The 27,378-nt window shown below is 35.2% G+C and overlaps 1 protein-coding gene across 3 annotated transcripts in view; it reads left to right on the top strand.

Moving 5' to 3' along the window:
- The first annotated feature begins 1,404 nt into the window (after positions 1-1,404).
- Positions 1,405-27,378, top strand: part of LOC136027008 (collagen alpha-1(IV) chain-like) — a 200,179-nt gene continuing 174,205 nt past the window's right edge. For all 3 annotated transcript variants that reach the window (XM_065703901.1, XM_065703902.1, XM_065703900.1), the window contains exons 1-4: positions 1,405-1,637; positions 6,260-6,895; positions 10,612-10,656; positions 21,205-21,423. In XM_065703901.1, the coding sequence (XP_065559973.1) occupies positions 1,440-1,637; positions 6,260-6,895; positions 10,612-10,656; positions 21,205-21,423 (1,098 nt within the window). In that variant the 5' untranslated portion in view covers positions 1,405-1,439. The remainder of the gene's footprint in view (positions 1,638-6,259; positions 6,896-10,611; positions 10,657-21,204; positions 21,424-27,378) is intronic.

The following is a 27,378-nucleotide window of genomic DNA, read 5'->3' as shown; positions in this document are numbered from 1 at the left end:
CTAAGTGTTTTCCATGATTTTAGGTTCCCCCGCCCCAAACTCCCCCTAATGTCATCAGATCCTGTCGGGACTTAAAATAAGAGCTTTGATACACTATATCCTTCTAAATATCAAATTCCATTGAGATCCGATCACCCGTTCGTAAGTTAAAAATACCTCATTTTTCCAATTTTTCAGAATTAACCCCCCCTCCCCAACTACCCCAAAGAGAGTGGATACGTTCCGGTTATGTCAATCATGTATCTAGGACTTGTGCTTATTTTTCCCACCAAGTTTCATCCCGATTCCTCCACTCTAAGTGTTTTCCAAGTTTTAGGTTTCCCCCTCCCAACTCCCCCCCCAATGTCACCAGATCTGTTCGGGATTTAAAACAAGAGCTCTGAGACACGATTTTCTTCTAAATATCAAATTTCATTGAGATCCGATCACCTGTTCGTAAGTTAAAAATACCTAATTTTTCTAATTTTTCAGAATTAACCCCCCCCTCATCTACCCCAAAGAGAGCGGATCCGTTCCGGTTATGTCAATCATGTATCTAGGACTTATGCTTATTTTTCCCACCAATTTTCATCTCGATCCCTCCACTCTAAGTGTTTTCCAGGATTTTAGGTTTCCCCCTCCCAACTCCCAGCTCTGAGACACGATATTCTTCCAAACATCAAATTTCATTAAGATCTGATCAACCGTTCGTAAGTTAAAAATACTTCGATTTTTCTACTTTTTTCCGAATTAACGGGCCCCCACTCCCCGTCCCCAGATGGTCAAATTGGGAAAACGATTATTTCTAATTTAATCTGGTCCGGTCCCTGATACGCCTGCCAAATTTCATCGTCCTAGCTTACCTGGAAGTGACTAAAGTAGCAAAACCGGGACCGACAGACCGACAGAATTTGCGATTGCTATATGTCACTTGGTTAATACCAAGTTCCATAAAAAGCAAGAACTTAAAAACAGTAAAAAAAAAGCTGTATGATTATGTACGCTATAAACATTTATGGAGCAGCCCTGACTGCTAGTAGGCTATTTTCTTCATTTAACAGATATGTTTATTGGGTTTCCTGCTGACATCTAGCTTCATAAACCAGTCTAATTTCCCATTTTTTTCCAACTAATCAACCTTTTTTTAAGTATCTTTGGAAAATATTTTTTGTTAGCTAGCACTTCTGTTTCTTAAATTAGCTAAACAATATTGATGAACATCACTAATTAACAATTGAAAACAAGAGCCAAGAGCAGAAAAAATATTTTGCCAGGATATCCTGGTGTCGAGAAATATATTTGCTTAGTGATACGTAATTTCTTATTCAAATATAAAGTCTTATAACTAATGGAGTTCCCGTCTATTAATTTTACCCGTAGCTTACCTTATCTAAGTCTAGTCTGAAATTTTTTCCTTATCACTTAACTTTTAGTCCATTTTTGGGAAACGGAATGGAAATATGAAACTCATATTTTTCGGACTATTTTTAGCAGCCTGGGCCCAATTATTGACGGCTCAGCGTTCTTATAGCCGGCGAAGAACTCGTCAAGAATACGAAGAGCAACTTTTGCCTGATTATTCTTATGAATCAGGGTTTCCAGAGGGTAACGGCGGTGATTACGATGGAACAGATTATAATGTTAATTCATTTCCAAGAGTAAGTTTCTTATGATTACTTTATATTTATTCTTCATCTTTATTAAGTTTATTTCTCGTTCCATAAATTTGAGCGTGTCAAATTTTGTTTTGAAAACTTAAATCCTTGCTCTTAGTCGAAACTAACCCTTTAGAATTGGAAGATTTGTTTTTAAACAACTATACGTAGTCCTATTGGTCTTCACCACATTAAGGAAGGAGTGAAGAAAATCGTGACAGCTTTCGTATTTCAGGAGGTCTAGACTGTACTATGAACTATAAAAATATCCGATTTTAGTAAATTTTGAAACTCTTTTTTTTTTTCTTAGGCATGCCTCATAGACCAGACTAGTTTTCCAAATTTGCTTTCCAACTAATCAACCAGTTTTGAAGTATTGTTGAAAAATAATTTTTAAAATAAACTGATATTTTTATGATTTTTTTGTTTTTGTTTAAAAACTGATATTTTTACATTTTTACTGTTGTCAAGTAAAAGCAAAATAAGGCCTATTCAGGAAAAAAAAATATGGAGATGTTACCTATATATTCATATTTAGACATGTTTTTATTTCAGATTTTAATAATTCTTTTAATACGGAATTTTGGGTCAATTTGGAGGAGGATCAATTTTAATAAATGAATTGGAAATCTGCCTAATTTCTTACCTTCTATATTGCTAAAGCCAACCTGACCCTCATCCCGTTACAACCTATAATATAGGCGAATATTAATCAGCCATTTTAGAATAAAACTATTATTGTTGCGTATTTTGTTTCACCTGCTTATTAGTGTACCCGTGATTCTCCGGTTTTTTCTTAAAAAAAAAAATAAAGATAGGCCACAAAAAATCAATGCGATCAGATGAAGAATCAATTCAACCGTATTATTAAACTATAATAGTTTATAATATAAATATGTTGACTATAATATGTTGGCCTTGATAAGTTATCCCCCCCCCATTGATGAAGTTATAAATCTATTTCATGTACCTTGAAGGTATTTCAGACAGGAAAACCTGAGCTGATAGAATCTATTGCCCTCCCTCCTACATTTTTGACCGGTACCAGACCATTTCCACGGGAAGTAATTACTTGTACTTCTTAGTTCCAGCCTTTTGCCTCTGTGCACTTCCATCATAGGTCATCCCTCCTATAGTTGTCATTAATTTAATATTTTCAAATTATTTTCGTTAACCTTTATCTTACCCTGCCATGAAACTCAATACCCAAAAATACGAAAAAAAACGATAAAATAACAATGTAAAAATAATTACTATAGTACATTATAAATCGCATATTCTGCCTGGATTCGAAATATGCTTTGAAAATCCAAATTTTCTTCTTTTCTTCATTATTTTTATCTTTCTTACTTTCTCTTAAGCTGTTTAATTTGCATATTGGAGAAATTTTCCAAGGAGATTCCCACTGAGGACTTTCTTGGGGGAATTTTTCAAGATGAGTTTTTTATGGGGAGACTTTCTGCGGTAAGTGAATTTTCTGGGGGAATTTTCCACGCTGGGTAATTTTCTGGGAGGCATTTTACACAAGGAATTTTAAGTGGGGATTTCTGCTTTGGGAGGGATTTTCTCGTGAGAATAGACCTAGCACCTATAAAATCAGATGAATAAATGCACTTCAATCAGGTCTTCCGTCTTCAAAATAATGTGAAAATATTCTCGATCTCATTTAAATCCCTCTTGAGCTTGAGCAGTCATTCTTAAGCAGAAGAGATAGAAAGTTAAAAAAGAAAGTTTCATTCTTAAAGAGCAGGCAGTTAATAAGGGAATGTTCCCAGAGGCGCCATTTGGGCCAAATCTTGGGGTGGGCATGGACTCCATCTGGTCCCCCCCGATTCACTTTGTGTCGCGTAAGAAAAATCCGGGTTTTGGCAGCACATTGATCGAATATTCTAAGTAAAGATGCATTTTCAGCACCAGTGTGTTACTTGGAAATGTACTGTAACCAAATTTGGAACTCAGCCACACTGACCTCTAAGATTAATTATAACAACGAAGAATACAATCAACAAGGTTAAGTGATTAAACTGAAAGTGGAAAATTCAACCACACTACAGGCTGGTATTCCTCAGCCAGAGACTTTCTTATTTAAGTAAACAATACGTCGGTGAAAGTAACCTTCATTGTTATGCTGAGGGTTGTAACCAAAATCCCAGTGTCCCTTCAGCAGAAATCTTCCAAATCAAATATATTTACAAAAAGGAAAAACATAATAAGAAAAAATATATAACAACATTCAAGATAACAAGGGGAACCGCCGATTTTTCATCTTTGCAAAATCGTCAACAAGCTGGTTGTAGTCCAAATTTTTTACTAAATCCTTCTCTGCAAATATCAAAAGGAGGTGACTGAGACGATCATCTCCTGATGTAGACTGCGGGTAGTTTTTCACTATTTCTAGGCTAGAAAACAAACGCTCATTGCTCACTGTTGTCTCAGGAAGTGTGGCAGCAACACGAAGTACTTTAATTACTTCTGAGTAAGCCACTGGTAATGCCTGAAGATGGTCGACAATGTATAGCAAGTTTTCCGGCTTTTTCTTCTCATTGAGTAAGAAACGCTTGGCAATACCAGCTTGAGATTCGAGAAGAATGCTGTCGATATCCAGCTCGCCCTAAAGAGAAGAGAAAAGCTTCAGCAGCTCCGTGTCCATAAACTTGGTTGAGCTTGGATCCAAGGCTTCGAGTGTACTCAACACTGGCAAGTTATCTGTGAACCTTCTGTCAAATTTGGCTAGTAGACGGTCAAAAGTTTTGAAGTATTCTTGCTTCATTACATCCGCCAAAGTAGCAGTACAATTTCCAGATTTGATGAAATTCTTTCCTAGCGTCAAAGTTGTCACAAATTGTTTCCAATGCTTGGTGATCTTTTGAATTCTTCAAGGTTGTCCTTTCTGACCAACAGAGGAGGTTCTAGTCGCGGGTCCATTCACAGCAGGCACTTCAGTTTTGAGCTCTGTTGCAAACTCTTTAGCCTTCTTGAAAAGCGATACAAATGGAACATCTGAACGCAGGTCGGTGAGTTTGCTTCTTGTGGCCTGAATCAGGGTGTAAGACCGAGAAATAACCAAGTCGACGGCGACGGCATGGAGTTGCTGAGACAGCGATTTCGTTGCTCGCGTAATTGCTTCGATGTAGTGCAATCGGAAGATAACAAGGAACGATTCCATCAAAAAACGACGGCATGGAGTTGCTGAGACAGCGATTTCGTTGCTCGCGTAATTGCTTCGATGTAGTGCAATCGGAAGATAACAAGGAACGATTCCATCAAAAAATGATAGGCCAGGAAATGACCTATTTTAGTCTATCAACTTAGAGGAATTACTGCAAATATTCAGAATTTATAATATTAATATAATCATCTAGGAAACGGGCATTTGACAGAGCTTGAGAATTAGATTATGCATCTAACTTGCTTTCAAAGTTTACAATGGTTAATAGCAAATAGTGTTATTATTATGGCCGGCAAAGGACCCTTTTTGGTGGAAGCTTGGGCCCCCTAGAAAATCTTGGGTGGGCATTTGACCACCCCTGCCCCCCCCCCAAATGGCGCCTCTGAATGTTCCCCTCATATATGGAATAAATTCTGTTTGCTTTGAGTTGTAATGTCACTCATTTTTTTGGGTTGAAAATACAATTTATATTTCTTACTAACGAGTCCAATGAGGTTAAAGCTACTCCCCGCATAGAAATAGCAGATGAGTTTGGACTTAAACAAATCAAAAATCTATACAATCACCACACATCATGTGAGTTTGAACTTGAATAACACAAAAATATGTTCAATATGAAGGTAATGTTACACAGGTAAAATATATTAAGTATTTTAAATGCCCATTGACTTGTTACAGTACCTTACGGTCATTCAAATGAATTTTAATAAATAGTTACGCAAAAGTTTAAACTTATTTCCTGAAACCATCTTTAATGTAACTATGTGCGCGTCAAATTTTTATTAGAAAACTTGGAAAGGATTTTTTTAGTTATGAAGTGACTGAATTATGTTATTGTTTCAGAAATAATAAAAGCTTGAAATAGCTTTAGGAGCCCTTTTATTAGCACATATTTTAAAGTAGGTTAAGCATGTTGTTGGTAGTTAAGAACACAGACTCAATCAAACCTACGCTTTTTTAAAAACCTCTTTATTGAGGAGTTGTTATCAGATTTGATTAAGTATAATCAGTTTTTATATGTGTATTCTAAATATTTTTGATTAATTATTATAAAATGGCGTCAGCTTTCATGCATTATTCTCATAAAATCTTTCTTTTGGAGATAAGACTCAGAGAAACTAGGTGGAAAACTGTTACATTTACCATATTATTCATGCTTTTGGTATATACTTTCATTAAACCATATCAGCTTTCATTGTCACTCGCTCCCTTTAATATATCTTTACTTTCTGATTAAAAATCATTTCTTGTCAATTATCATTAATGATTCTGATTAAAATCTGACTAGTGGGGATTCGATCCAGGGGATGATGAATACAAACTTCCGTATTCACAGTACTTTTTATGCTTTTCAGGTATAATAATTATGTTTGCCCCTCTTCCCAAAAAAGAGGAGTTTCATATGTATTTTCGTTAAAATAGAGTGAAGTTTGATTTATAACCTAATATCTTTTAGGAGCCAGCTCCTCCTCAGCCACCACCTTCTGCAGGATGTGTTGGGAGCCAATGTCCCGCGTCTTGCACCGGTTCTGGCTGCCAAATTCAAAGCACCTGTGAGGGACGTAATTGCGATCAAATTCCATGTCGTGGTCCAAAGTGCCTAATACACCAAGTTTGCAGTGGTGAATGTAGCTATAATCCTTGCCAGGGAAGCTCCTGTCAAGTTAAAGAAAGTTCTTGCCCTGGGAAAGACTGCCGAATAAGGACATATTGTGAGGGAAGAGACTGCAAGTTAAAACCAGCATCAGGACAAAATAGTATTACTCATACCATCTGTTCAGGAGATGATTGCATTGCCATTCCATGTGATAACTGTGCGATCCGTACTCTATGTACCTCCGAAAACTGCAGATGCTTAAATGAATTCTGTGAAGAGAGGCACGCAAACAGTCAATCAGATGGTTGTAAAGGATGCACGGACCGCTGTGCAGAGTGTCAAGGAATAAAGGGTGAGGCAGGTCAAAAGGGGCAAGTTGGAATGCAAGGAAGTACTGGATTTCCTGGTGCATCGGGACCTGAAGGGAGGCAAGGAGGAAAAGGATCTAAAGGAGACACAGGAGGTGCTGGAATGATAGGAGAGATGGGCTATAGGGTAAGTTTTGAAGGCTGTTAATTTACCAAGCATTCAAGGTTACTTTAAGTTGCATATTTTACTTTAGTTCTATGTAAAAAAAAAAAGATTTACTAACGTTCACTTTTCGTAAATTTCTAGAAGTTAAGCTTTTTTCGTATTCTGATGTGTAGGAATGACTGATTCCGAAATTCGAGCTTAACATGAATAATTGAATTTGAAATCATTGTAACTGATTATATAAGTTAAAATGAACAATTTTAATGCTACTTTAGGCAGAGACATATTCCTAAAGACCTTTCCCCAGGGGCTCTGGGACGGTCATGATATCCCCAAAGGTATAGTTTTTCAGCCTTTCTACAATGCTGAACAAAATTGCTATATAAAAATTTTGATCGGACAATTTTGAAAAAGGGCATGGGAAGGGGCCTTGTTGCCCTTCAATTTTTTGGTCACTTAAAAGGGACACTATAACTTTTAATTTCTGCTTGAATGTGCCCTTTCACGATATTCTAGGATCACTGGGTTGAAACGATCAACCCTGGGGAAAGCAAGAAATAAACCAAAACAAATAAACACACATCCGTGATTGTTCTTCTGGTAAAAAAAAAATACAAAGTTCCACGTTTTTCAGATAGGCGCTTGAAACCTTTACAGTAGGGTTATTTGATACATTGAATTTTTGGTATGATTTTCATTAAGATTCTATGACTTTTAGGGGGAGTTTTCCCCTTTTTGAAAAATGGGTCAGACTTTCTCAGGCCGGATCCTTTGATGGGTAAGATAAAACTTAATGAAACTTATGTATTTGAATCAATATAAAATTCCAATTCTTTTGATATATCTATTGATGTCAAAATTCCATTTTTTAAAGTTTTTGTTACTATTGAGCTGGGTCGCTCCTTACTTACAGTTCGTTACCACGAACTGTTTGACTGGGTTTGACCGTGTCTCAGTCGAGTTAAATTTTCAGTTTTGTTTCTGTGATTTGTGATGAGTTTTTAGTTTCCTGCATGGAATTTGTCATGTTTCTGTATAATACTGAGAGAATTGGGTTTTTGATACATCAAGTTTATTTTTAATGTGTTTTCCTGCACCAATTTTCAATTGAATTAATTTTGACTAGCTTGGGGTGTCTTTATTTGTTGAATTGCCCGTAGTTTCAAATCTTTTCTGGGCTTCCCATATCGGATATTATGATTTTGTATAGTTTGAGGTGTCTTGTGTGTGATAGACTGGTTTAATTAAACAAATCTAGAGTGTGCGATTGTTAGTGTGATGAAATTCTGATGATGCGATTGGTTTGAATAATGGTAGTTTTGATTACTCCCCTGTCAATGCTGCTAGTATCATTAGTTCTCATTTTTATTTCAAAAAGAAAAATCGTGTAAGATAACAACAAGGTTAAGACAAGAGGATGGATGTGTCTGTAAGGGGCCTTCAAAGACTAAATTGTTATTAAACTTTAAAATTACATTCAAAATCCAATTCCTTATGAATTTATTATTATCCTGGGGGAAGGGATGATATAATTATCATTCTTATTAGTAGGAAAAATATAAATAATATTTAGAATTGAAAAATGGAACTTCATATAATGAGAATAAAGAGAAAGATTGGAAATATAAAGCCGTGCTAACTTTTTTCGCATAATTACATATTATTAAAAATCAGGGGTAAACAAGCCATGGGAAAGGATTAGAGAAATAGAAGGGTAATGGTTAAAGAGGTAAGGATTAGAGAAACAGAAGAAGAGTTTGGTAATGTGAGTTAAGGATTATGGCTAGCTATCTTTAATATTTAAAAATAGAGTTGAAAAGGAAAAACAGATGGATTTAGGTTTTCAGAGAGGGTAGACTTACAAAAGAGTCACTGTTTAATAAAAATGAAAAGAAATACAAATGTATATATCATCCATGACTATTATACACTTTAGAAGGACGGGGACGTTTATCTTGTGATGAAATAAATTGGAACATACAACTCTTAATTATCAGAGTGGGGTTTATTTATTGATTTGTTTCCTAGACGGATATAATACTTAACGTTATAATAATAAACAACCAAGAGAGATAAAACTCTACAAAAAGAAAAATTCAAACGAGACGACGGCCAGTAGAATTGAAGACTAAAAACAACGCGGATATTTCGCCTGCATCCAAACAAGGCGTCTTCAGCACAAGATAGAAAATTAAAAGAAAACTAATCTAAAAACAAATAAAAACCACCACCAATAATAATAAATACAATTGTCGCGACTTATACACGTAGGGAAAAGCGGCTATTTGAGTTACTTCAGTGAGAATCAAAGAACAACTGAGGAAAAATTATGAAAATTGAAACTTAGTTAATTATTCTGTTGCGAAATAATCCTCTTCTAACATTGAAGCAACTCTTTTTGGTCTATTGGGTAATCCTGTCTCCTGGTGATTGTGTAAAATTTTAATTCCCCCATCGACTATTGGCTCATTTTTTAAAAGAATATCATAAATTGGGTCAATATTTAAATTCCCTGTGTCTCTATATATTGAAATATTAGCAAATATATGTTTTTTAATTTCTATAGCCTCCCTGGGCCACTGAGAAAAATCTCTATCATTAGAAATAGCTGTAGCCTCATCAAATTGAATAAAATGTTCGGGATAAAAGAATACATGTTCAGCTAGAGCCGAAACAAAAGTTTCGGGAGGCTTTCTTAGTTGTAGGGTTTTTTCCACTGAGTTGCGATGCTCAATAAATCTTTCAGTAAATTGTTGGTGAGTTCTACCAATATAAAACTTTCCACAGGAACAAGGAATTTTATACACCCCACTAACTAAATCTCCCCGGGTTAAATCCTTCCCAGAATTATATAACGTTTGAACTTTCAAACGTTATAAGTTAACGTTATAGACAGTGGAATTTTGAATATATATCAGGTTGGGCAATGGTCAATTATATTTGAGAAAATTATATATAAATATAATTGGCTACCAATAATTATTATAATTTTTGCCCATAATTTGATGTCTCACATTTATTTATGTGAAAAGCTATTTATGGGGCTACTACTTAATGTTTAATGTCAAAAATTACCTCTTTTAAGAGGATTTGCTTGACCAAAATTTTTGCCTGTGCCCTAAATTTAGTGGAGTAAACCGTTGTTCTGTTCTATTTGATGCAAAAATGGGCTGAAACACGTCTAGAAAAGGGATGAATGATCTTCTAGACATTGGGAACGCCCAGGATCCTTTAGGCAAACGGATATCTCCTATTAATTGAAATTACTGTCATTGCTTTAATGCTAGTCAACCTTCATCTTTTTTTGAAAAACTACTCCTATGGAATTTTTATTGGATTAATACTTAAAAATTATTCACATCATGCATTTAACAAACATTTCAAGTTTACTTATACCGAATTGTTTTTATGGTACTTACATATTTTTGTTGCATTTGTTTTTTTCAAATATAGAGATGTTGAGTCTTCTCATGCTTTTGAGTTTGTATTTTTTTAATGCTTCTTCTGGGTCATTTTTGTTTTTTGGGCGTCTCTCCCCAGTGCTACTTTTTTCATTGTCCTAATCTGGTATGCCTGGCTTTTGATCGATAACTTTTAATTAGAAAAGAAAGTCATATGTTTAAGATCTGCATAAAACGTAAATATTTGATTATATTTTAGGCCTTATAACTGGTATTGTCCTTGGTTTCTTTTGTCTACTAACATGTTTTGCCACTAATCACCGATTGTATTTGCAGGGTGACAACGGAATAGCTGGACTAACAGGACCACCTGGTACTCCGGTAAGTTACTAAATCATTTTAAAAATTCTATTATATTTCAGAAAAAATGTGAATTTTTTTCTGAATTTATTCATTAGTTATTAACTGTTTGAACTAATCGTTAATTAATTCCAACCCCTCTGGTTAAATTAGATTAACTGCAAAACTTGCGATTAAGCTTTACTATTTAACTCTACTAGTCAATTTTATTGATTAATTTAATCAACTGAATTAGCTACATAGAATTTTGTTTGAATTCAAGATTGAACTCTGTTAATCCTTTTGGTTTACTTAATCAATTTTTTAACAATTTGATTAAATTAATACAAATTTAATTGATTAGGTAGTTATTAACAGTTGATTGTACGGTTAATTTGATTGATTAAATTTAGTTTTGAATTATAAAAGTATATATATATGTATCTCTGTTGTTAATTGAAATATTTTCTTTAAAATTGGTTACTTATTCTATAAATATGTTTCTTTTTTATTAGAGTAGAGTAAAAGCTTAGAATCAAGTAACTGACTTGATACTTTTTGTCGTTAAGAGACTAAATACTTTTTTTTACGCTTCACATCACTGTTCTTAACAATGAAAAGATCATCTTTCGTATTTTTTCTCTTTTTTGAAAAAAACTAGTCTTAAGATCGAAGGATTTTAATACTGGAGGTAAAGAGAGATTAAAAGATAAATGATTTCTTTCATCGATTATGTTATGCAAGGGGGAGTCCAAGGCCAAAATACAGTCCACCTCAAAAAATTTTCTGGCCCAACAAGCTTATCAAACTTCATAAAATACAGTTACCCAAACCAGAGAAAATCAATGACTTTAGAAAAACCTGTGGTTTCACATCCTTCGATGTATAAAAGAAATATAATTTAGTATTAGTAAACTTTAAATATTTGGTAAATACTTGAGAAGAATAGTCGTATATATGTATTATTAAAAAAATTATATCAAAGCTATGATGCCAATTAGCTCTTATTTCAAGCACTTTTTTGAACCCCAGAATCATAAATAAATTATTAAAATACTTTGTCGCAAAAAGAAAATTTTTCTCATTCGAAAAATGTACCACAAGAATTTATTTGCACTTTTGTTGCATCTTACTCCTGCGCGTCATTTTTGAAAATCTAATTGACGGAAAACGAAACGACCAAACAAAGCCATATCCAGGGAGGAAGGGGGTAAGGGATTTGACCCCCTTCCCCCCTCGAGATGTTTTTCTGACTCGTAAAAACAGAACGAAAATCAATATAAACAATTTTTTATGCGTTCTATGAGTTCTTTTTTGTATAAACCCCCCTCTCACAGAAAAAAAATACCCCAATGGCAACTACCATATTCACAAGGTTATAAAATATCATGAAGTTTAAGAAAATATGTTCACTATCGAATTTTTATTTGAACGTGTTAATTTTGTTCAGTCAATTTTTGAGCATAAAAAAACTTTTAGTTTGACAGCTTTATTGTAAGTTTAAATTTTGTTTTTATTTTGCTATACTGCGGATGTGTTAAATATTAAAAATATGAGGGATTTTTGTTGAAACTGGAGAATTATCCTGTTATGAAAAAAATATGTATTTCACACCTCATCATTAAATCAAAACCACATACCTATTGAAAGAAGGTGGTTTTGAATAAGAACCCTTAGAAATATGATGATTTCGATAATATCCCACTAGTGGATGTTGAAATGTTCGAAAGTTGTTCATCTAGGACACGTACAAGACGCTTCTAGGAATGTATTCAGAGCTTAAAGTTTCTACTAGGAAGGTGTTTTTAGGTTCCTACCTCTACATCACCCGTAATCTATTGTAAGGCTTAGTAAATTGCATGAGGACGTGACCATGTCGTTTTGATCTCGGGGGAAGGGGGTCCGTTATTTTGGTTTTAGTCTGATATTCTTTCACTCTAGGGTTTAAACATAGTAGATCAAGATTAAGTACAGAATAATATATCATAATTCAATACATAATAGATCAAAGTGATTGTTTGTTTTACCAGGAATCAGTGCAGTTCTAAATTTTGTCGAATTTGGTTTCATTTTTATGTAAAACTTAAATACTTGTGTTCTCTTTGAGAAATTTATTTTCCTTGCCAATTTTTATCCTAAAACGTTTTACCCTACCCAATCCACTCCCTCTTCTGCTATTTTGACCCCCTGGAAATTTTTCTTTGGGCGACTATGGATATGAAGAAATATGTTCGTACACTCGAATGCACGTAAGAGAAACACAAAGAGTAAACCAATTAGCACAAGTGTTTAGCCCATCAAAATAAATATGCAGAAGCCTAACTGCTGTTGCCTGTAAGAAATTCTTTGTGATGGGTGAGAAGTCCTTGGGCAAATGGAATCTTTGCCCAGGGTGCTTGCTCCTTAAGTTTCTAGAAAAACTCTCTGTGATGGGTGAGAAGTCCTTGGGCAAGTGGAATCTTTGCCCAGGGTGATTGCTCCTTAAGTTTCTAGAGAAACGTTTTGTGATGGGTGAGAAGTGCTTGGGCAAATGGAATCTTTGCCCAGGGTGCATGCTCCTTAAGTTTCTAGAGAAACTCTCTGTGATGGGCGAGAAGTCCTTGGGCAAGTGGAATCTTTGCCCAGGGTGATTGCTCCTTAAGTTTCTAGAGAAACGTTTTGTGATGGGTGAGAAGTCCTTGGGCAAATGACATCTTTGCCCAGGGTACTTGCTCCTTAAGTTTCAAGCAAATCTTTGAAATTTCATTTAAATGATAGATAAGTAGGATATACTTCCAAAATCCAGCATTCTCATGTTCTATTGGCTTAAGGTACTTCCCTATTAAATTTGAACCAAGTTAACAAAAAAACAGGCCTGTTTACCTTTCTGCTGAACAGTCTGAAAAAGGAGAGGGATATTAGAGAGACTTTATGCCGTTGTCATGTCTCTAATTATAAAAATGAAACATTCATTTGGATTTGGTTCAAACAAGGTGGCAGATACCTGACTTCTTACAAAAAAGAAAGTGAGGTGGGAGAATTTTGAATGATAGAGAGTTCAAACCAGGTGCAAAATACCTATTTGCAAAGTATCTAGTGAAACGATATCGGGTTGTACTTTTTAGGTCAAAGGACAAATTCAACCATTCATTAACATATTCTGAACATGCATGCCCTTACATTCCAAATTTTTATTTAAACAAAACAAAACTTGTCCACATTTTTGCTAAAATATTGTCGGAGAAATTAAATTTTTTTTTTGTGGGGCTTATTCTATACTTGCAATTCAAATCAAGCAGTTTGACAATCTTTATGGTGTTTGATTCCCAAAGATAAACTATGTCTATGAATATTTAAAAAGACAGGTGTGAGAGGAACAAGGGGCAGGGTGTCCAAAGGATGGTTTAGCTTCTTTAGTTCCTTAGTGCATGAGTTTGGCTAAAACAAAGTGCTACACATCTACTTTTTAGTTAAAAAGCTTTTGATGTGAAGGGAAGAGGGGTTGGGATAGGCTTATTTTAGTTATAAAACGTTGAAGTCTTCGCATGACTATGTTTAAAAAAGGTAAGAAATACCTACCCTAACAGGAAAAAGATGCATTGGATGGACTTGCTACTTGATTCTTAGCAGACTGAATAAAACTGGAAGAATGATTAAAAATCATTGGATGATTCTAAGGTACTACATGCCCACTGATTGATTGAAAATTCATCAGCAAAAGGTTCATGGGGTTTTGAGGGGTCTCTGACAAACTTTGGCTCTTAGATAAGACTTTTGATATTCTTGCGCAAATCTAAATCAAACCAAATTCAACATGTTCACCTTTCTGTGAAAAAATTGGGGATGGAAGCTGGTGAGGTGTGATGATTCAACAAATATGTTTCTAGTTGCAATAAAGCACATTTAAAATTACTTAATAGATTATTGCTTCTAACAATATGGAAAATGTTCTTCTTTATGTCCTATCTTTCTAAATGTAAAATTTTCTTCTTTCTGTAAAGAAGTGGTTAAAACAAGAGAGGGTGTTTGAGGTATGAAGTCCTACGTAGGGCCTCAAATTATACTCATTGGATATTTTTTCTTTCACTCCACTTCAAACAAGGCACATCGAGCCTACTTTATTTTACTAAAGATGTCTTTTCAGAAAAAGTCGATATTAAATGGGCAAGAAGGTGGGAGCTGTAGGGATATTTCTGTCCCATTTTGATTTTTTTGCAATAAAAACTGAAAATATGTGCTTTATTTTGGTTTAAATAGGGTTTCCCATTTATTGTTTATGACCTTTTTAAATTATACTGTACTTATACGTAACCTTTATTATAGGTAATTAAATTATATTATATCTGTGTTGAAGCTCTTGCTTGCATATTATTGCTGGTGTCGTATGTCTCTCTCCCAGTCTCCAAAAAGCCTAAAAGTTGCATTTTCATTATATTACTACTATTACTACTGCAAATAACTCAAGGCAGCACCAAGCCACTTGAGTTCAAGCGTCCACTTTTTTTTTTACTTTAATCTATTTATATCAAGCTCTATATTGAATTGCATTTAATTATCTTGCTTTATTTGACCTGTATTTTAATTGCACTGAGTTAGTCAATATTTTACTTTTGTCTCGTTCCTTTTTCGATAAACATTCTAATCAGTGTTTGCGTAAGTAAGGTAATATGCTGTAATATGACATTGTCATGATTGGAATTTTATATTTCCTAAAAGAAAATAAGGAGAGATTGGTGCCTGACATCTTTTTTGTATATTAAATAAAACAAAGTTTTGCAACTGAAAGTAAGGAGCAACATTAAAACTTAATATGAACAGAAATGATTAACAAACACACGAATAAAGAAATGACAAAAAAAAAAAAAAAAAAAAAACCTCCGTGGATTGCTTTCCCCGTCATATATCTAGTAAAACATTTTAAACAAGTAAAAACGAAGTGAAAACATTCTAAATGTATTTTGTTTTCTGTTAAGTGCAAATTCAAATAGAAAAATAGAAAACTTTTAGAATATTTAACTTTTTTAACTTTAATAAACTAAAAACTATTAAAACTTTAAGGAATGTATATCAGTATATGTGTACTAAGCTGACAATCCACAGATTTTTTATTTTTAGTAAAGTGCAAATTATGTTATGGTCTTGAGAAGGTATAGAGTCTGTCAAAGACATAATTTCCAGACCTTTCAACTACGCTGAACACAATTGCTACCTCAAAATTTTGTTTAGATTGGTTTTGGAAGTTGATGGGCGTGGGTAGGTCGGATTTTCTGACCTCCTGCCCTTTTTAACTAATAAAAAGGGCGCTAGCCCTTTCATTTTTCAATCGAATGCACCTTTTTCGAAGTTTCTACGATAACAAATGACCATCTCAAAATTTCTATCAGATGCATTACGAGAAAATACGAGATTTGTGCGTTGGGGGTGATCCATCCCCCGATCACTCTAAATCTTAAAAAGGGCATATCTTATATGGCCGAGGGAATAACTTACTTTGACTTGAGAGCTGTGGGGGGCTGTCATCCCCAATGACATAATTTCTAGTCGTTTCAATTACGTTGAGCAAAATGGTTATCTAAAAATTTTAATTGAATTGTTTGGGGAAGTGATGGACGAGGGAGGGGGTTAGTTGCCCTCCAATCACTTTTGACTATTTAAAAAGGCACTGGCCCTTTCAATTTCCAGTCGATTGAGCTGTTTTTAAAATTTCTACGGCAACAAATGATCATCTCAGAATTTCTATTAGACGTATTTCGGGAAAATATAAGGTTTGGGAGGGGGTATTCATCCTCCGATCGCTCAGAGTCTTAAAAAGGGCACTAGAAATACTGACTATGAAGCCAATAAGCTCCTTGTGAAGTTGATACGATCACCCTTTCTGTAGATACTTTATATGCCCCCAGAGCATAACTTACAACCCTTGCTCCGAGGGCTGTGGGAGGTTGCCATCCTCAAAGACATAATTTCCAGACCGTTCAATTACGTTGACCAAAATGGCTATCTCAAATTTTTCATTGGATGTGTTTGGGGAAATGGAGAGCATGGAGGGGTCCAGTCACCCTCCAATCACTTTCGACTATTAAAAAAGGCACTGGTCCTTTCTATTTCCAATCGAATGAGCTGTTTTCGAAGTTTCTATGACAACAAATGACCATCTCAAAATTAAAATCGGATGCATTTCGGGAAAATATTAGGTGTGGGGGACATATCTACCTTCCCATCAGTCTGTATCTAAAAAAGATCACTAGAACTTCTGATTAGCAATCCAATGTACCCCTCCACAGGTTATACCATTCAGCTTTCTATAGTACCTTATATGCCCTCAGGGCATAACTTACAACTCTGGTCCTGACCTTTCAATTGCGTCCTGACTTTTCATCTTCAAGACATAATTTCCAGACCTTTCAATTGCGTTGAACAAAATGGCTATCTCAAAATTTTTTTTAGATGTTTCTGGGGAAATGGTGGGCTTGGGAGGGGGGTTAGTTGCCCTCCAATCACTTTCGATCATTAAAACAAGAGCCTTTTTCAAAGTTTCTACGACAACAAATTGCCATCTCAAAACTCCCTTCAGATGCATTTTAAGAAAATACGAGGTGTCGGGAGGGGGGGGGGGGCTCTCTGCCTTCTGATCACTCTGAATTTCAAAAAGGGCACTTATGATTATCAATCCTATGAGCCCCCTCCAAATTTTAAACGATCACCCTTTCTGTATACTGTATATGCCCCAGGTCACAACTTACAACTCTTGACCTGTGGGCTCTGGGGTTCATCCTCAAAGACATAATTTTCGGACCTCTCAACTACGTTGGACAAAAAAGCTATCTACAAATTTTGATGGGATGTGTCTGGGGACATGGTGGGCGTGAGGGGTGATTAGTTGCCCTCTAATCACCTTCGACTATTAAAAAAGACACAGTCCCCTTCAATTTCCAATCGAACGTGCCTTTTTCTAAGTTTTTAAGACAACAAATAGTCATTTCAAAATTTCTATCAGATGTATTTCGGAAACCCTTGCCCTGAGGGCTCTTGGGGGGGGGGTGTCATTCTCAAAGACATAGTTTTCGGGCCTTTCATTTACGTTGAGCAAAATGGCTATCTCAAAATTTTGATTGGATGTGTTTAGGAAAATGATGGGTGAGGGAGGGTGGTTAGTTGCCCCAGGGTCACTTTCGACTACTAAAAATAGCCGTTTCAATTTCTAACGAATGAGCGTTTTTCGAAGTTTCTGTGATAACAAGTGACCATATTAAAATTTCTATCAGATGAATTTCAGGAAAATATGAAGGGTCGGGGGAGGAGTAGTAACCACCTTCTGATCACTCTGAATCTTAAAATGGGGACTAGAACTTCTGTTTACCAATCCAATGAGCCCCCTCCAAAGTTTATACGTTCACCTCTCTATAGATACCTTATATGCCCCCAGGGCATAACTTACAACCCTTGCCAGGAGGCCTCTGAGGTTCCTCCTAAAAGACGTAATTTCTGGACCTTTCAACTACATTAATGGGGAAATGGTGGGCATGAGGAGAGGTTAGGTGCCCTCGAATCACTTTTGACTGTTAAAAAGGGCACCATTCCTTTCAATTTCCAAACGAACGAGTCATTTTGAAGTTTCTACGACAACAAATAGCCATCTCAAAATTTCTATAAGATAAATTTCGGGAACCCTTGCCCTAAGGGCTCTGGGAGGGGGGGTCATTCTTAAAGACATAATTTTCGGACCTTTCATTTACGTTTAACAACATGGCTTTCTCAAAATTTTTCATTGGATCTGTTTGGGAAAATTGTGGGCGTGGGAGGGGGGTTAGTTACCCTCCAATCACTTTCGACTATTAAAAATAGACCTTTTAATTTCTAAGTCGAATGAGCCTTTTTCGAAGTTTCCACGACAACAAATGGTCATCTCAAAATTTCTATCAGATGCATTTCAGGAAAATATGGGTGTCGGGGGGGGGGGAGGTGACCCATCACTTTCTGATAACTCTGAATCTTAAAAAGGGCACTAGGACTTCTGATTACCAATCCAATGAGCCACCTCCAAAGTTTATACGATCACCCTTTCTATATATACCTTATATGCCCCTAGGTCAAACCTTATGACCCTTGCCCTGAGGGCTCTGAGTTTCATCCTCGAAGACATAACTTCCAGGAAATGGTGGACATGGGAGGGGGTTAGTTACCCTCCAATGACTTTTGACTATTAAATAGGGCACTAGCCCTTTCAATTTCCAATCGAATGAGCGTTTTTTGAAGTTTCTTTAACAAAAAATATTTATCTCAAAATTTCTAAAAATCAGATGTATTTTGGGAAAATACGAGAAGGGGGGAGGGTATCCAATCTCCTATCACTTTGAATCTCAAATAGTGCACTTAAACTTCTGATTAGTAATCCAATGGGCCAATTCCGAAGTTTATACGATCACCCTTTCCATATAAACCTTAAAGGCCCCCAGGGCATAACTTACAACTCTTGCCCTGAGGGCTCTCGGGTGGGGGGCGTCATCCTCAAGGACATTGTTTCTGGACCTTTCAACTACGTTGAACAAAATGGCTATCTCTAAATTTTAATTGGATGTTTTTGAGGAAATTGTGGGCGTGGAAGGGGTGTTAGTTACCCTCCAGTCGCTCTCTATTATTAAAAAGGGCACAAGCCCTTCCAATTTCCAATCAAATTAGCACTTTTCAAAGTTTCTACGTCAACTCCTTCGATATGAAATCTCCCGGTCTAAAAGAAAAAAAAATATAGATAAATAAATAATACATTGTGCCCACATCGCTCTTTACTATTTTACTCTTCACAATTGCGCTGCCTATAATAGGGCGTGTCAATATTTTACTTACGTCTCGTTCTTGCTTTGATAAGCGTTCTAATCAATGTTTGCTGAACATATCTCAAAGCGTATTACGGTGTGATGCTACATGATTAGCCTATGGTATGATATGAAGACATGCTTGGATTTGTTGTATTCAATAACAGAGAAAAAAAGTCAGTGTCTGAAATCTTCTTGTAAACAGGTACTGGCTTAGAGAGGAGGAAGGGAATAATTTCGCCTTAATAATTGCAAGAACGGTGGGGGTATTATAAGTTAGGTCTTTGTGGAGAAACAGAGAATGATTTACGAAGGAGCTGTTTGAAGATAAAACTTTTAGAAAACTTAATGAAAAATAGAGTGTTGATCGCTGAGGGGACGGCTCAATCATTAATTGCTACAAATAAAGGTATGTATTCCTTTTAGAAAAATGGTCCACGGCATAACGGAAAATTAAGATGGGGCTTGTTATTGTATTAGCATAATGAGCCTCTACGATCGTGGTTTGTACATCCTAGAGTTTTAATATGTCGAAAAAATTTATTTGCATAAAATTTGCTTAATTACTTAAAACAAAAGGTTTGAGGTGACTGAAGATGAAAACTTGAATTTTGGAATCCATCTAGTGGACATATGGGAGGGCGTGGCACCCAAGTATTAATTATACCCGTCTTTACTTTTCTATGAAAAACATTTTTTTATACCAGTTTTTACTTTGTATAGTTTATTTTTTCCGTAAGAAAGCTGAAGGAAATAAATAAAACTGGAACTTTCATGCTCTTGGGGTTTTTCTGGAGAGGCTATAAGCCCACTTAGTACATCCAATTACAAAACTTGAAATATGTGCATGATTCTTTTTGAAATATTTTTTGATTGTGCCTAGATTTTAGCGACGCAATAGTCGAGGAGGGTCTCACCTGGTATGTTCCGGCCCACCTTGGTTGTCAAAAAATACTAATTGAATTATCCTCATGTTGTTTAACTTTCAACAAGGGCCAAATACCCACCCGAATACCAAAAATAACTAAGGTTTAAGTGTGACAACAAGATTGATTTGAAATTGCAGGCCACCAGGGTCTAGGTCTTTGCAAGATTAGAGATGAGACAAGATATAACATGCCTGTCTTTCTGCTTGAAACTATTAATTGGGACGTAAGACTGGGAAATGTCGGAGGGATTGCTGGTTTGATTTGGTCTTCTAATCAAAAAAATAAATTGTTTTGTATTTTCAGTTTAGAAAAAGTACAATAGGTCTGCCTTTCTACCTTTATGATGCCAACTGAGCTTTTTTGCATCTTGGAAAATTTTGACCTTGCGTTTGTCAATAGTTAAGTCAACTTTTGTTGTGTTTCATTCAAGTTCTGGAGATTTAACTTAGATTAGCTGGACCCTTAAAGTAGACTGGAAGCTCGGGATGGGATTAAAAAAAAAATAATAAAATATTGTTCTTCAACTCCTAAACTTTGAAGTCTTTTAAGAAGGGAACCACAATAACTTACATTTTCAGAAATTTACTATTATAAAATTTTATTCAATAATTCTTCGAGTTATAGTGGGGTAACTGTTGGCTCAAATTTCACAAAGTGAGACTAATATCAAGGTATTTGGTGAGTTTAATGAACTATTTGTCTTTTTACTCGGAGTTTATTTTCTTTTTTTCAGGTCCTTTTGGCCCAGAATGCTGGCCTTGATGAAAAAAGAATAACGTTTATGTTGCTGAATCATGTACTATTTTGTTTACATTGACCTTCAGCTTTTATCCTTAAGTTTTTCAGTTGATTATTTTCTTAAAACTTTACAGGGTTTTTCTGGATTGGAAGGTCCACAAGGGATCCCAGGCATTCATGGCTGTAATGGAACAGATGGTCAATTAGGTGCACCAGGTTCACCTGGAGCCCCAGGAAGAAGAGGAGCTGACGGTCCTAACGGAAACCCAGGTCAAAAAGGAGATAGAGGGGACCTTTTGTTTAGTTCTTCCATCAAAGGTGAACAAGGAGAACCAGGGAGACCGGGTGGAAGGGTTAGTAATCTCATTGTTTTTGTTATCTAAATTCCTTGGAAGGGCAAGAATGTTGCTTATGTTAAAATATTTTTCGCAACTTCGAGTAAAACTTCAAAATTACGTAAAAAAAAATTAGGAAATAAGAAAAGAAGTATTCACTGCCGTATCAAATGGCTGTTATTAACAAATTAACTAAAAAAAAAAAATTCTGTTGAAAGTAAAAAGTGAAGTTGAAACATAAAGAGAACAAAAACCGTTGCTTCATGGTTAATGGAATATATTTTATTATTAATTTATTACCCGTCAAAAACGGATTACACGGAGTATAAAAAAATTATTATATACACTTCAACTACAAACATAAAACAACACTAGTCCAAGGGTGGTTGGCTCTTAAAACATTGGCACTGAATTTGGAGATTCTTCTGTCTATGGTCATGGAAGAGTTGATGACCTTGTATTTCACGGAGAGGTTGCTATTGCTGTGCCACAGTTAAAAAAAAAATAAATGGATAAAACAGTTGAAAAAATGGCTCATTTTAGTTTCTTATTCTTGTAGAATTCTGAAAAAAAAGCGCTTTACTGAAAACATAAAATCGACGCAAAAAAAGGAATAGGTGCAAGAAAACCCCCCAGTGGCCTACAAAAAAATAAAATAAAGAAAGATTCACAAAATTGTCAATAGTCTCTTACCAGTAATGAAATCAATAAATTTTAAAGCACGATTTTAATTCTCTAAAAAACCAAAAAATCTTAGTTGTAAGTAAACCATTAGTTTTTCAGAGTTCCAAAAACATAAGGAAATATCACGAGACAGTTCGTTTGAAATAGTTTTTCAAATATACTTTGCATTAACCGTGAAGCGGTAATTTTTTTTTCGTTTTAAGTTTGGCTTCTCTCTTCAATTTCATCAAAAACTGTTGTTTTTTAACTATTGTTTGTGCATTTTTTAGGTTTTAAGAACATTGATTGAAAAACTTTTAAAAAAATCTTTTTTCTAACTTAGGCAAAGAAAATCAGAAGAAGTAAACATCCGTTTTTGCTAAAGTGGGGCATTAAATATAAGCCTAGCTTCACATCTCTTTTCAACTTTGTCTTAAAAAAAAGAAAAAAAAAAATCTAGAATTTATCAGATAAAAAGTACGTGGAGTATAGTATGATTGGCCTCTTTGAGGTTGTAAAAACTCAATTATTAATGACATTTTTAAAAGAAACCGGGATGTTTAGTTAATTTATTTTACGCAAATTCGTATTATTATTAAATACAAGTCTTTTTCTTTGTCACAATGCATCAAATAATTTTAGCTCTACATCCCGAAAGCATACTTTCTGTTTGACTTTAATATTTCACGAGATCTAATGGGTTCCAGCCAGTTTCTTTCCCATGCCCCCTAGTTTTTTGCCCTTGCCTAGATAAAAAATGATAGAGCTTATTCACTGAAAAACGTCCTCTAATTACGTTTTTATTGAAGCAACTAACAAAAACAACAAATTTGTCCCCTCTCAGTGTATTAACATACATTTTACCTTTCTCACTAAATATCTGTAAATTAACACCAGTAAACTAACTAAAAGCCTAGCCTAACTACTAGAACTAGTCTATTTCTGTTAGTCAACACATAATTTATGAAAAAATATTAAAAGGATTGGGACAGGGAGCAGACTATACAAAAGGGGTGATTGTGAAAACCAGGTCCAAGGTTTTCGATCATGGAAATTATGCTGCTACACTTTTCCTGCCTCCCACCCTTTCCATTTCAGACATACCACTAACTATTGCCATTTTTGGTGTCATGTGACACTTCACGACGTCATTATCAAGACGGATTTATATTAAGCAAGTAGACATACAAATCTATATATATATAAATAAGTTGTTTGTCTGTTGACTAACGTCATGTTTGTGTGTCGACTGACGTCATGTTTGTCGACTGACGTCATTATAAGGATTGAGCTGTATGTCGTCATGAAGTTAGATAAGTTGTTTGTCTGTGTACTGACGTCATGTTTGTGTGTCGACTGACGTCATGTTTGTCGACTTACGTCATTATAAGGATTGAGCTGTATGTCGTCATGAAGTTGTTTGTCGACTGACTTCATGTTTGTAACAGGGAATGTTCGAAGAGGAATTACAGACCGGGACACCGGGACACAAATGACGACCGGGACACCAGGACACCGGGACACAGGGAATATAAATGATGACCGGGACACTCAAAGAGAAACTACAGACTGGGACACCGGGATACAAATGACGACCGGGACACAGGGAATATAAATGACGACCGGGACACAGGGACACAACTACAACGGGGACGCCGGGGGGCACAGGGGGATATGTGAATGACGACGGGGACACAGGGAATGTTCGATTAGCAATCACCATCAACAAAGCTCAAGGGCAATCATTAGAATAATGAGGTATAGATCTGAATACGGATTGTTTTTACCCTGGACAATTATATGTTGCATGTTCAAGAGTCGGTAAACCTGACAATCTATTTATATGCATAGACAATGGGACAGCGAAGAATGTTGTATATTCGCAAGTTTTACGTAGTTAAAAACATATATATATATCTATCTATATTCACAGGTGGGACACAGGGACACAACTACAATGGTGCGTAACTAATATGGCGCGTAACGACTTACGCGCGTGGGGGGGCTTGGGGGGAGGCGCGAAGTGCCCCCACCAGCTAGGTGTTGGGGTGGCGCGAAGCGCCACCCCAACAGCTAGTTAGCTTATAAATGAAACCTTAAGCAGGTCGACATTATGTTACATCAGCCTGCTGGTTCTGTTAGTCAATAAACCATTTATGAATGATATTAAGGGGACTGAGAAGGGAAAATATAGAAGAGGAGGGATTCTAATCTTCTGGATTAGTTTTAAACTATTGATTAGTTCCCATTTCCATTCTTCCCTGCCGTTTCTTTCTGGAATGGGCGACCGAAGTTCATATTTTGGGTCTATCGGCGCTTTATGATTGTGTTAGGTTTTAAATGAGCCGTTAAAAATCCTCTTTAGGATGTTCTAGGGCCCCATCTTTCGATTCAGGAACTGACGCTCAAAACGCAATTTTTGGTTGCCATATTGAATTTTATGATCCTGTTGTCAAGTCGATTTTATGCAAAGTGATTAAATGTAAGCTCTCTATGGTGTTCGTGAACAATTTTTTTTAGTGGTAGTTTCTGCTAGTTTCGAATTTGAGTAGGTAATTTATTGTAATTTGTGTTTGGTTTTGGTTACATTTGTTTATTGTGATTTACGGTAGTCTTAAGCTTGAAAAATTATTTGGCTTTATTCATGGTCATTTTTGGTTTAATGTAGCTCTTTACTTTCCTTTGGAGAAATTCTTATGTAAAATTTTCTTTAATTAATTTTCGTTCGTTTTTGATTAGTTAAGAAAAGAATATTTTTAATCTTTTCGGTTTTCCCCTAAGAATCGATATTTTGGCGTAGTATTTATATGTTGGGCAGAAACTTACAAATCTTTTTTAAACAACAGCTGTTCTATAATGCTTTGGATTGAGGGGCACAGGAAACAATATTCAAACATATGGGTTGAAAATTCTATTGCTCGTCGTGTTATTACCTTGAGTATAGACAAATATTTATCAACTATCCCCCTAGACATGTCCTGAAAATGTCAGCTTAATTCTCTCAACCCTCTCTAAGATATCACTGATACATCCTTTTAACAAGCTTTAAATAACTTTGGTTTAGTTATATTCCTCACTCAGTATGCTCAGACAATTTTAGTTTAATAAGCAGCTATGGAATAGTCGTTCTTTATATATTGCATATATTCCCTTTCGAAAAAAGGCATATAGCGTCTTTTGATTTTGTTTAAATTTCCTAAGTGTACATCCTGGAGGTCTACCGTAATACCCTGATTTTTTTTCTGGACTGCTGCAAAGACTCAATTTTCATAATCTGAATACACATTTATTTGCCATCTCCTTCAGCTGTCCCTGACAGTTTCAATTTAATACCCTATTTTCTTCCTGAGGTATTGCATCTGTGCCATTTTGATAACTTGGATGCACTTAAAACGTTTTGATTTCGTTCAATAGTATTATTATTATTAGTAGTAGTAGTGGTAGCTGTAGTAGTATTAGTAGTAGTAGTAGTAGTAGTAGTAGTAGTAATAATAGTAGTAGTAGTAGTAGTAGCAGATGTATTAGCAACAGTAGAAGTAGTAGTAGATAGTAGTAGTAGTAATAGTAGTAGTCGTTGTTGTAGCTGTTGTAGAATTAGTTGTAGAAGTTGTATTAATAGTAGCAGTATTCACAGTAGCGGGCACATATTGCCTTTTGGTCAATTGATCATCCTCCTTATCGTTCCTAGAAAGTTACAATTTAATTCTATTATTCGTTCGTGACATACGCCGTTTTGATAACCGTCATGCATATGATGTTCTTGATTGAGTTCAAAACTCCCTTCAACATTCTCTGAAAGCTTCACTTTAATATCCTTAGTCTTTTCATTTCTTTGAGGTTAATCCTGCCTCCCCTTTTGTCAGTGTACCTAATATGTTTAATTTCTAAAAACTATAATTGTATTTGTATATGATCTATACATAATTATATTCTTTTTTAGTCCTTACATTTGAGTGGTTAAAGGAACACAGATTGGATTTTAAGGCATTCTTCGACCAATTACTATGACATCTTTCTAATTGTTTCCAGGATATCTTTCCCTCTTCAATGGCACAAAAATTACAAAATACTAGAAAATAACCGTTATAACTCCAAAATATCTTGGTTTCCTTCCTTTAATTTCCTTCCTCCAAACTTCCTCCTAAATATCGTAAATTGGTCGTAGATTCACTTAACTCGAAATCTTTTCTTTACATTATCTAATCATCAACCTACATGCCAATTAGACAATGTTGTTCATTTCTATTTTTATACATTGATCTCAATTATGTTCATCCGAAATCTTCTAACTACTAAGAAAATACGACAAAATCAACTATGCCTCTTTTGAAACCATTTAAAATATAAAACAACTCAAAAGGCTTTTCAATGTATCAATATTTTAGGAAAAAAGTAATATTTGAAAATTACCAGAAGCTAAATTTATCGAAAAAGAAGTTAAGATTTTTCTACACATAAATGGAAAAAATGTTTTACCGTAAATTAAAAGAATAATTTGCAAGATTCTGGAATCTAAGAAGGAGTTTTTAGGCTTCAAAAGATAAAATGGAAAACTTAATTTTTTGACTGATATTAAAATATTTTGTTTATCAAACTGATTAAGTAGTTGTGATTACTAAAGGCTAATGACAGTGTTCAGGTTCCTCATGGTAGTTTTTTATTCATTGCGTACCTTTCTGAACTTATTTATTTAAAACTAGCTGTTGGGGTGGCGCTTCGCGCCACCCCAACACCTAGTTGGTGGGGGCGCTTCGCGCCCCCCCCCCCCAAGCCCCCCCGCGCGCGTAAGTCGTTACGCGCCATAATAGTTACGCGCCATTGTAGTTGTGTCTCTATGTCCCACCTGTGAATATAGATATATATATATATATATATATATATATATATATATATATATATATATATATATATATATATATATATATATATATATATATATATATATATATATATATATATATATATATATATATATATATATATATATATATATATATATATATATATATATATATATATATATGGTTTTAACTACGTAAAACTTGCGAATATACAACATTCTTTGCTGTCCCATTGTCTTTGCATATAAATAGATTGTCAGGTTTACCGACTCTTGAACATGCAACATATAATGGTCCATGGGAAAACAATCTGTATTCAGATCTATACCTCATGATTCTAATGATTGCCCTTGAGCTTTGTTGATGGTGATTGCTAATCGACCATTCCCTGTCCCGGTGTCCCGGTCGTCATTTATATCCCCCTGTTTCCCCCGGTGTCCCCGTTGTAGTTGTGTCCCTGTGTCCCGGT

The sequence above is a fragment of the Artemia franciscana genome, chromosome 5 (assembly GCF_032884065.1).
Source record: "Artemia franciscana chromosome 5, ASM3288406v1, whole genome shotgun sequence".
In the NCBI taxonomy this organism is placed as follows: Eukaryota; Metazoa; Arthropoda; class Branchiopoda; order Anostraca; family Artemiidae; genus Artemia; species Artemia franciscana.
Note: the sequence above shows the minus strand (reverse complement) of the source record. Positions and strands in the feature narration are given on the sequence as shown.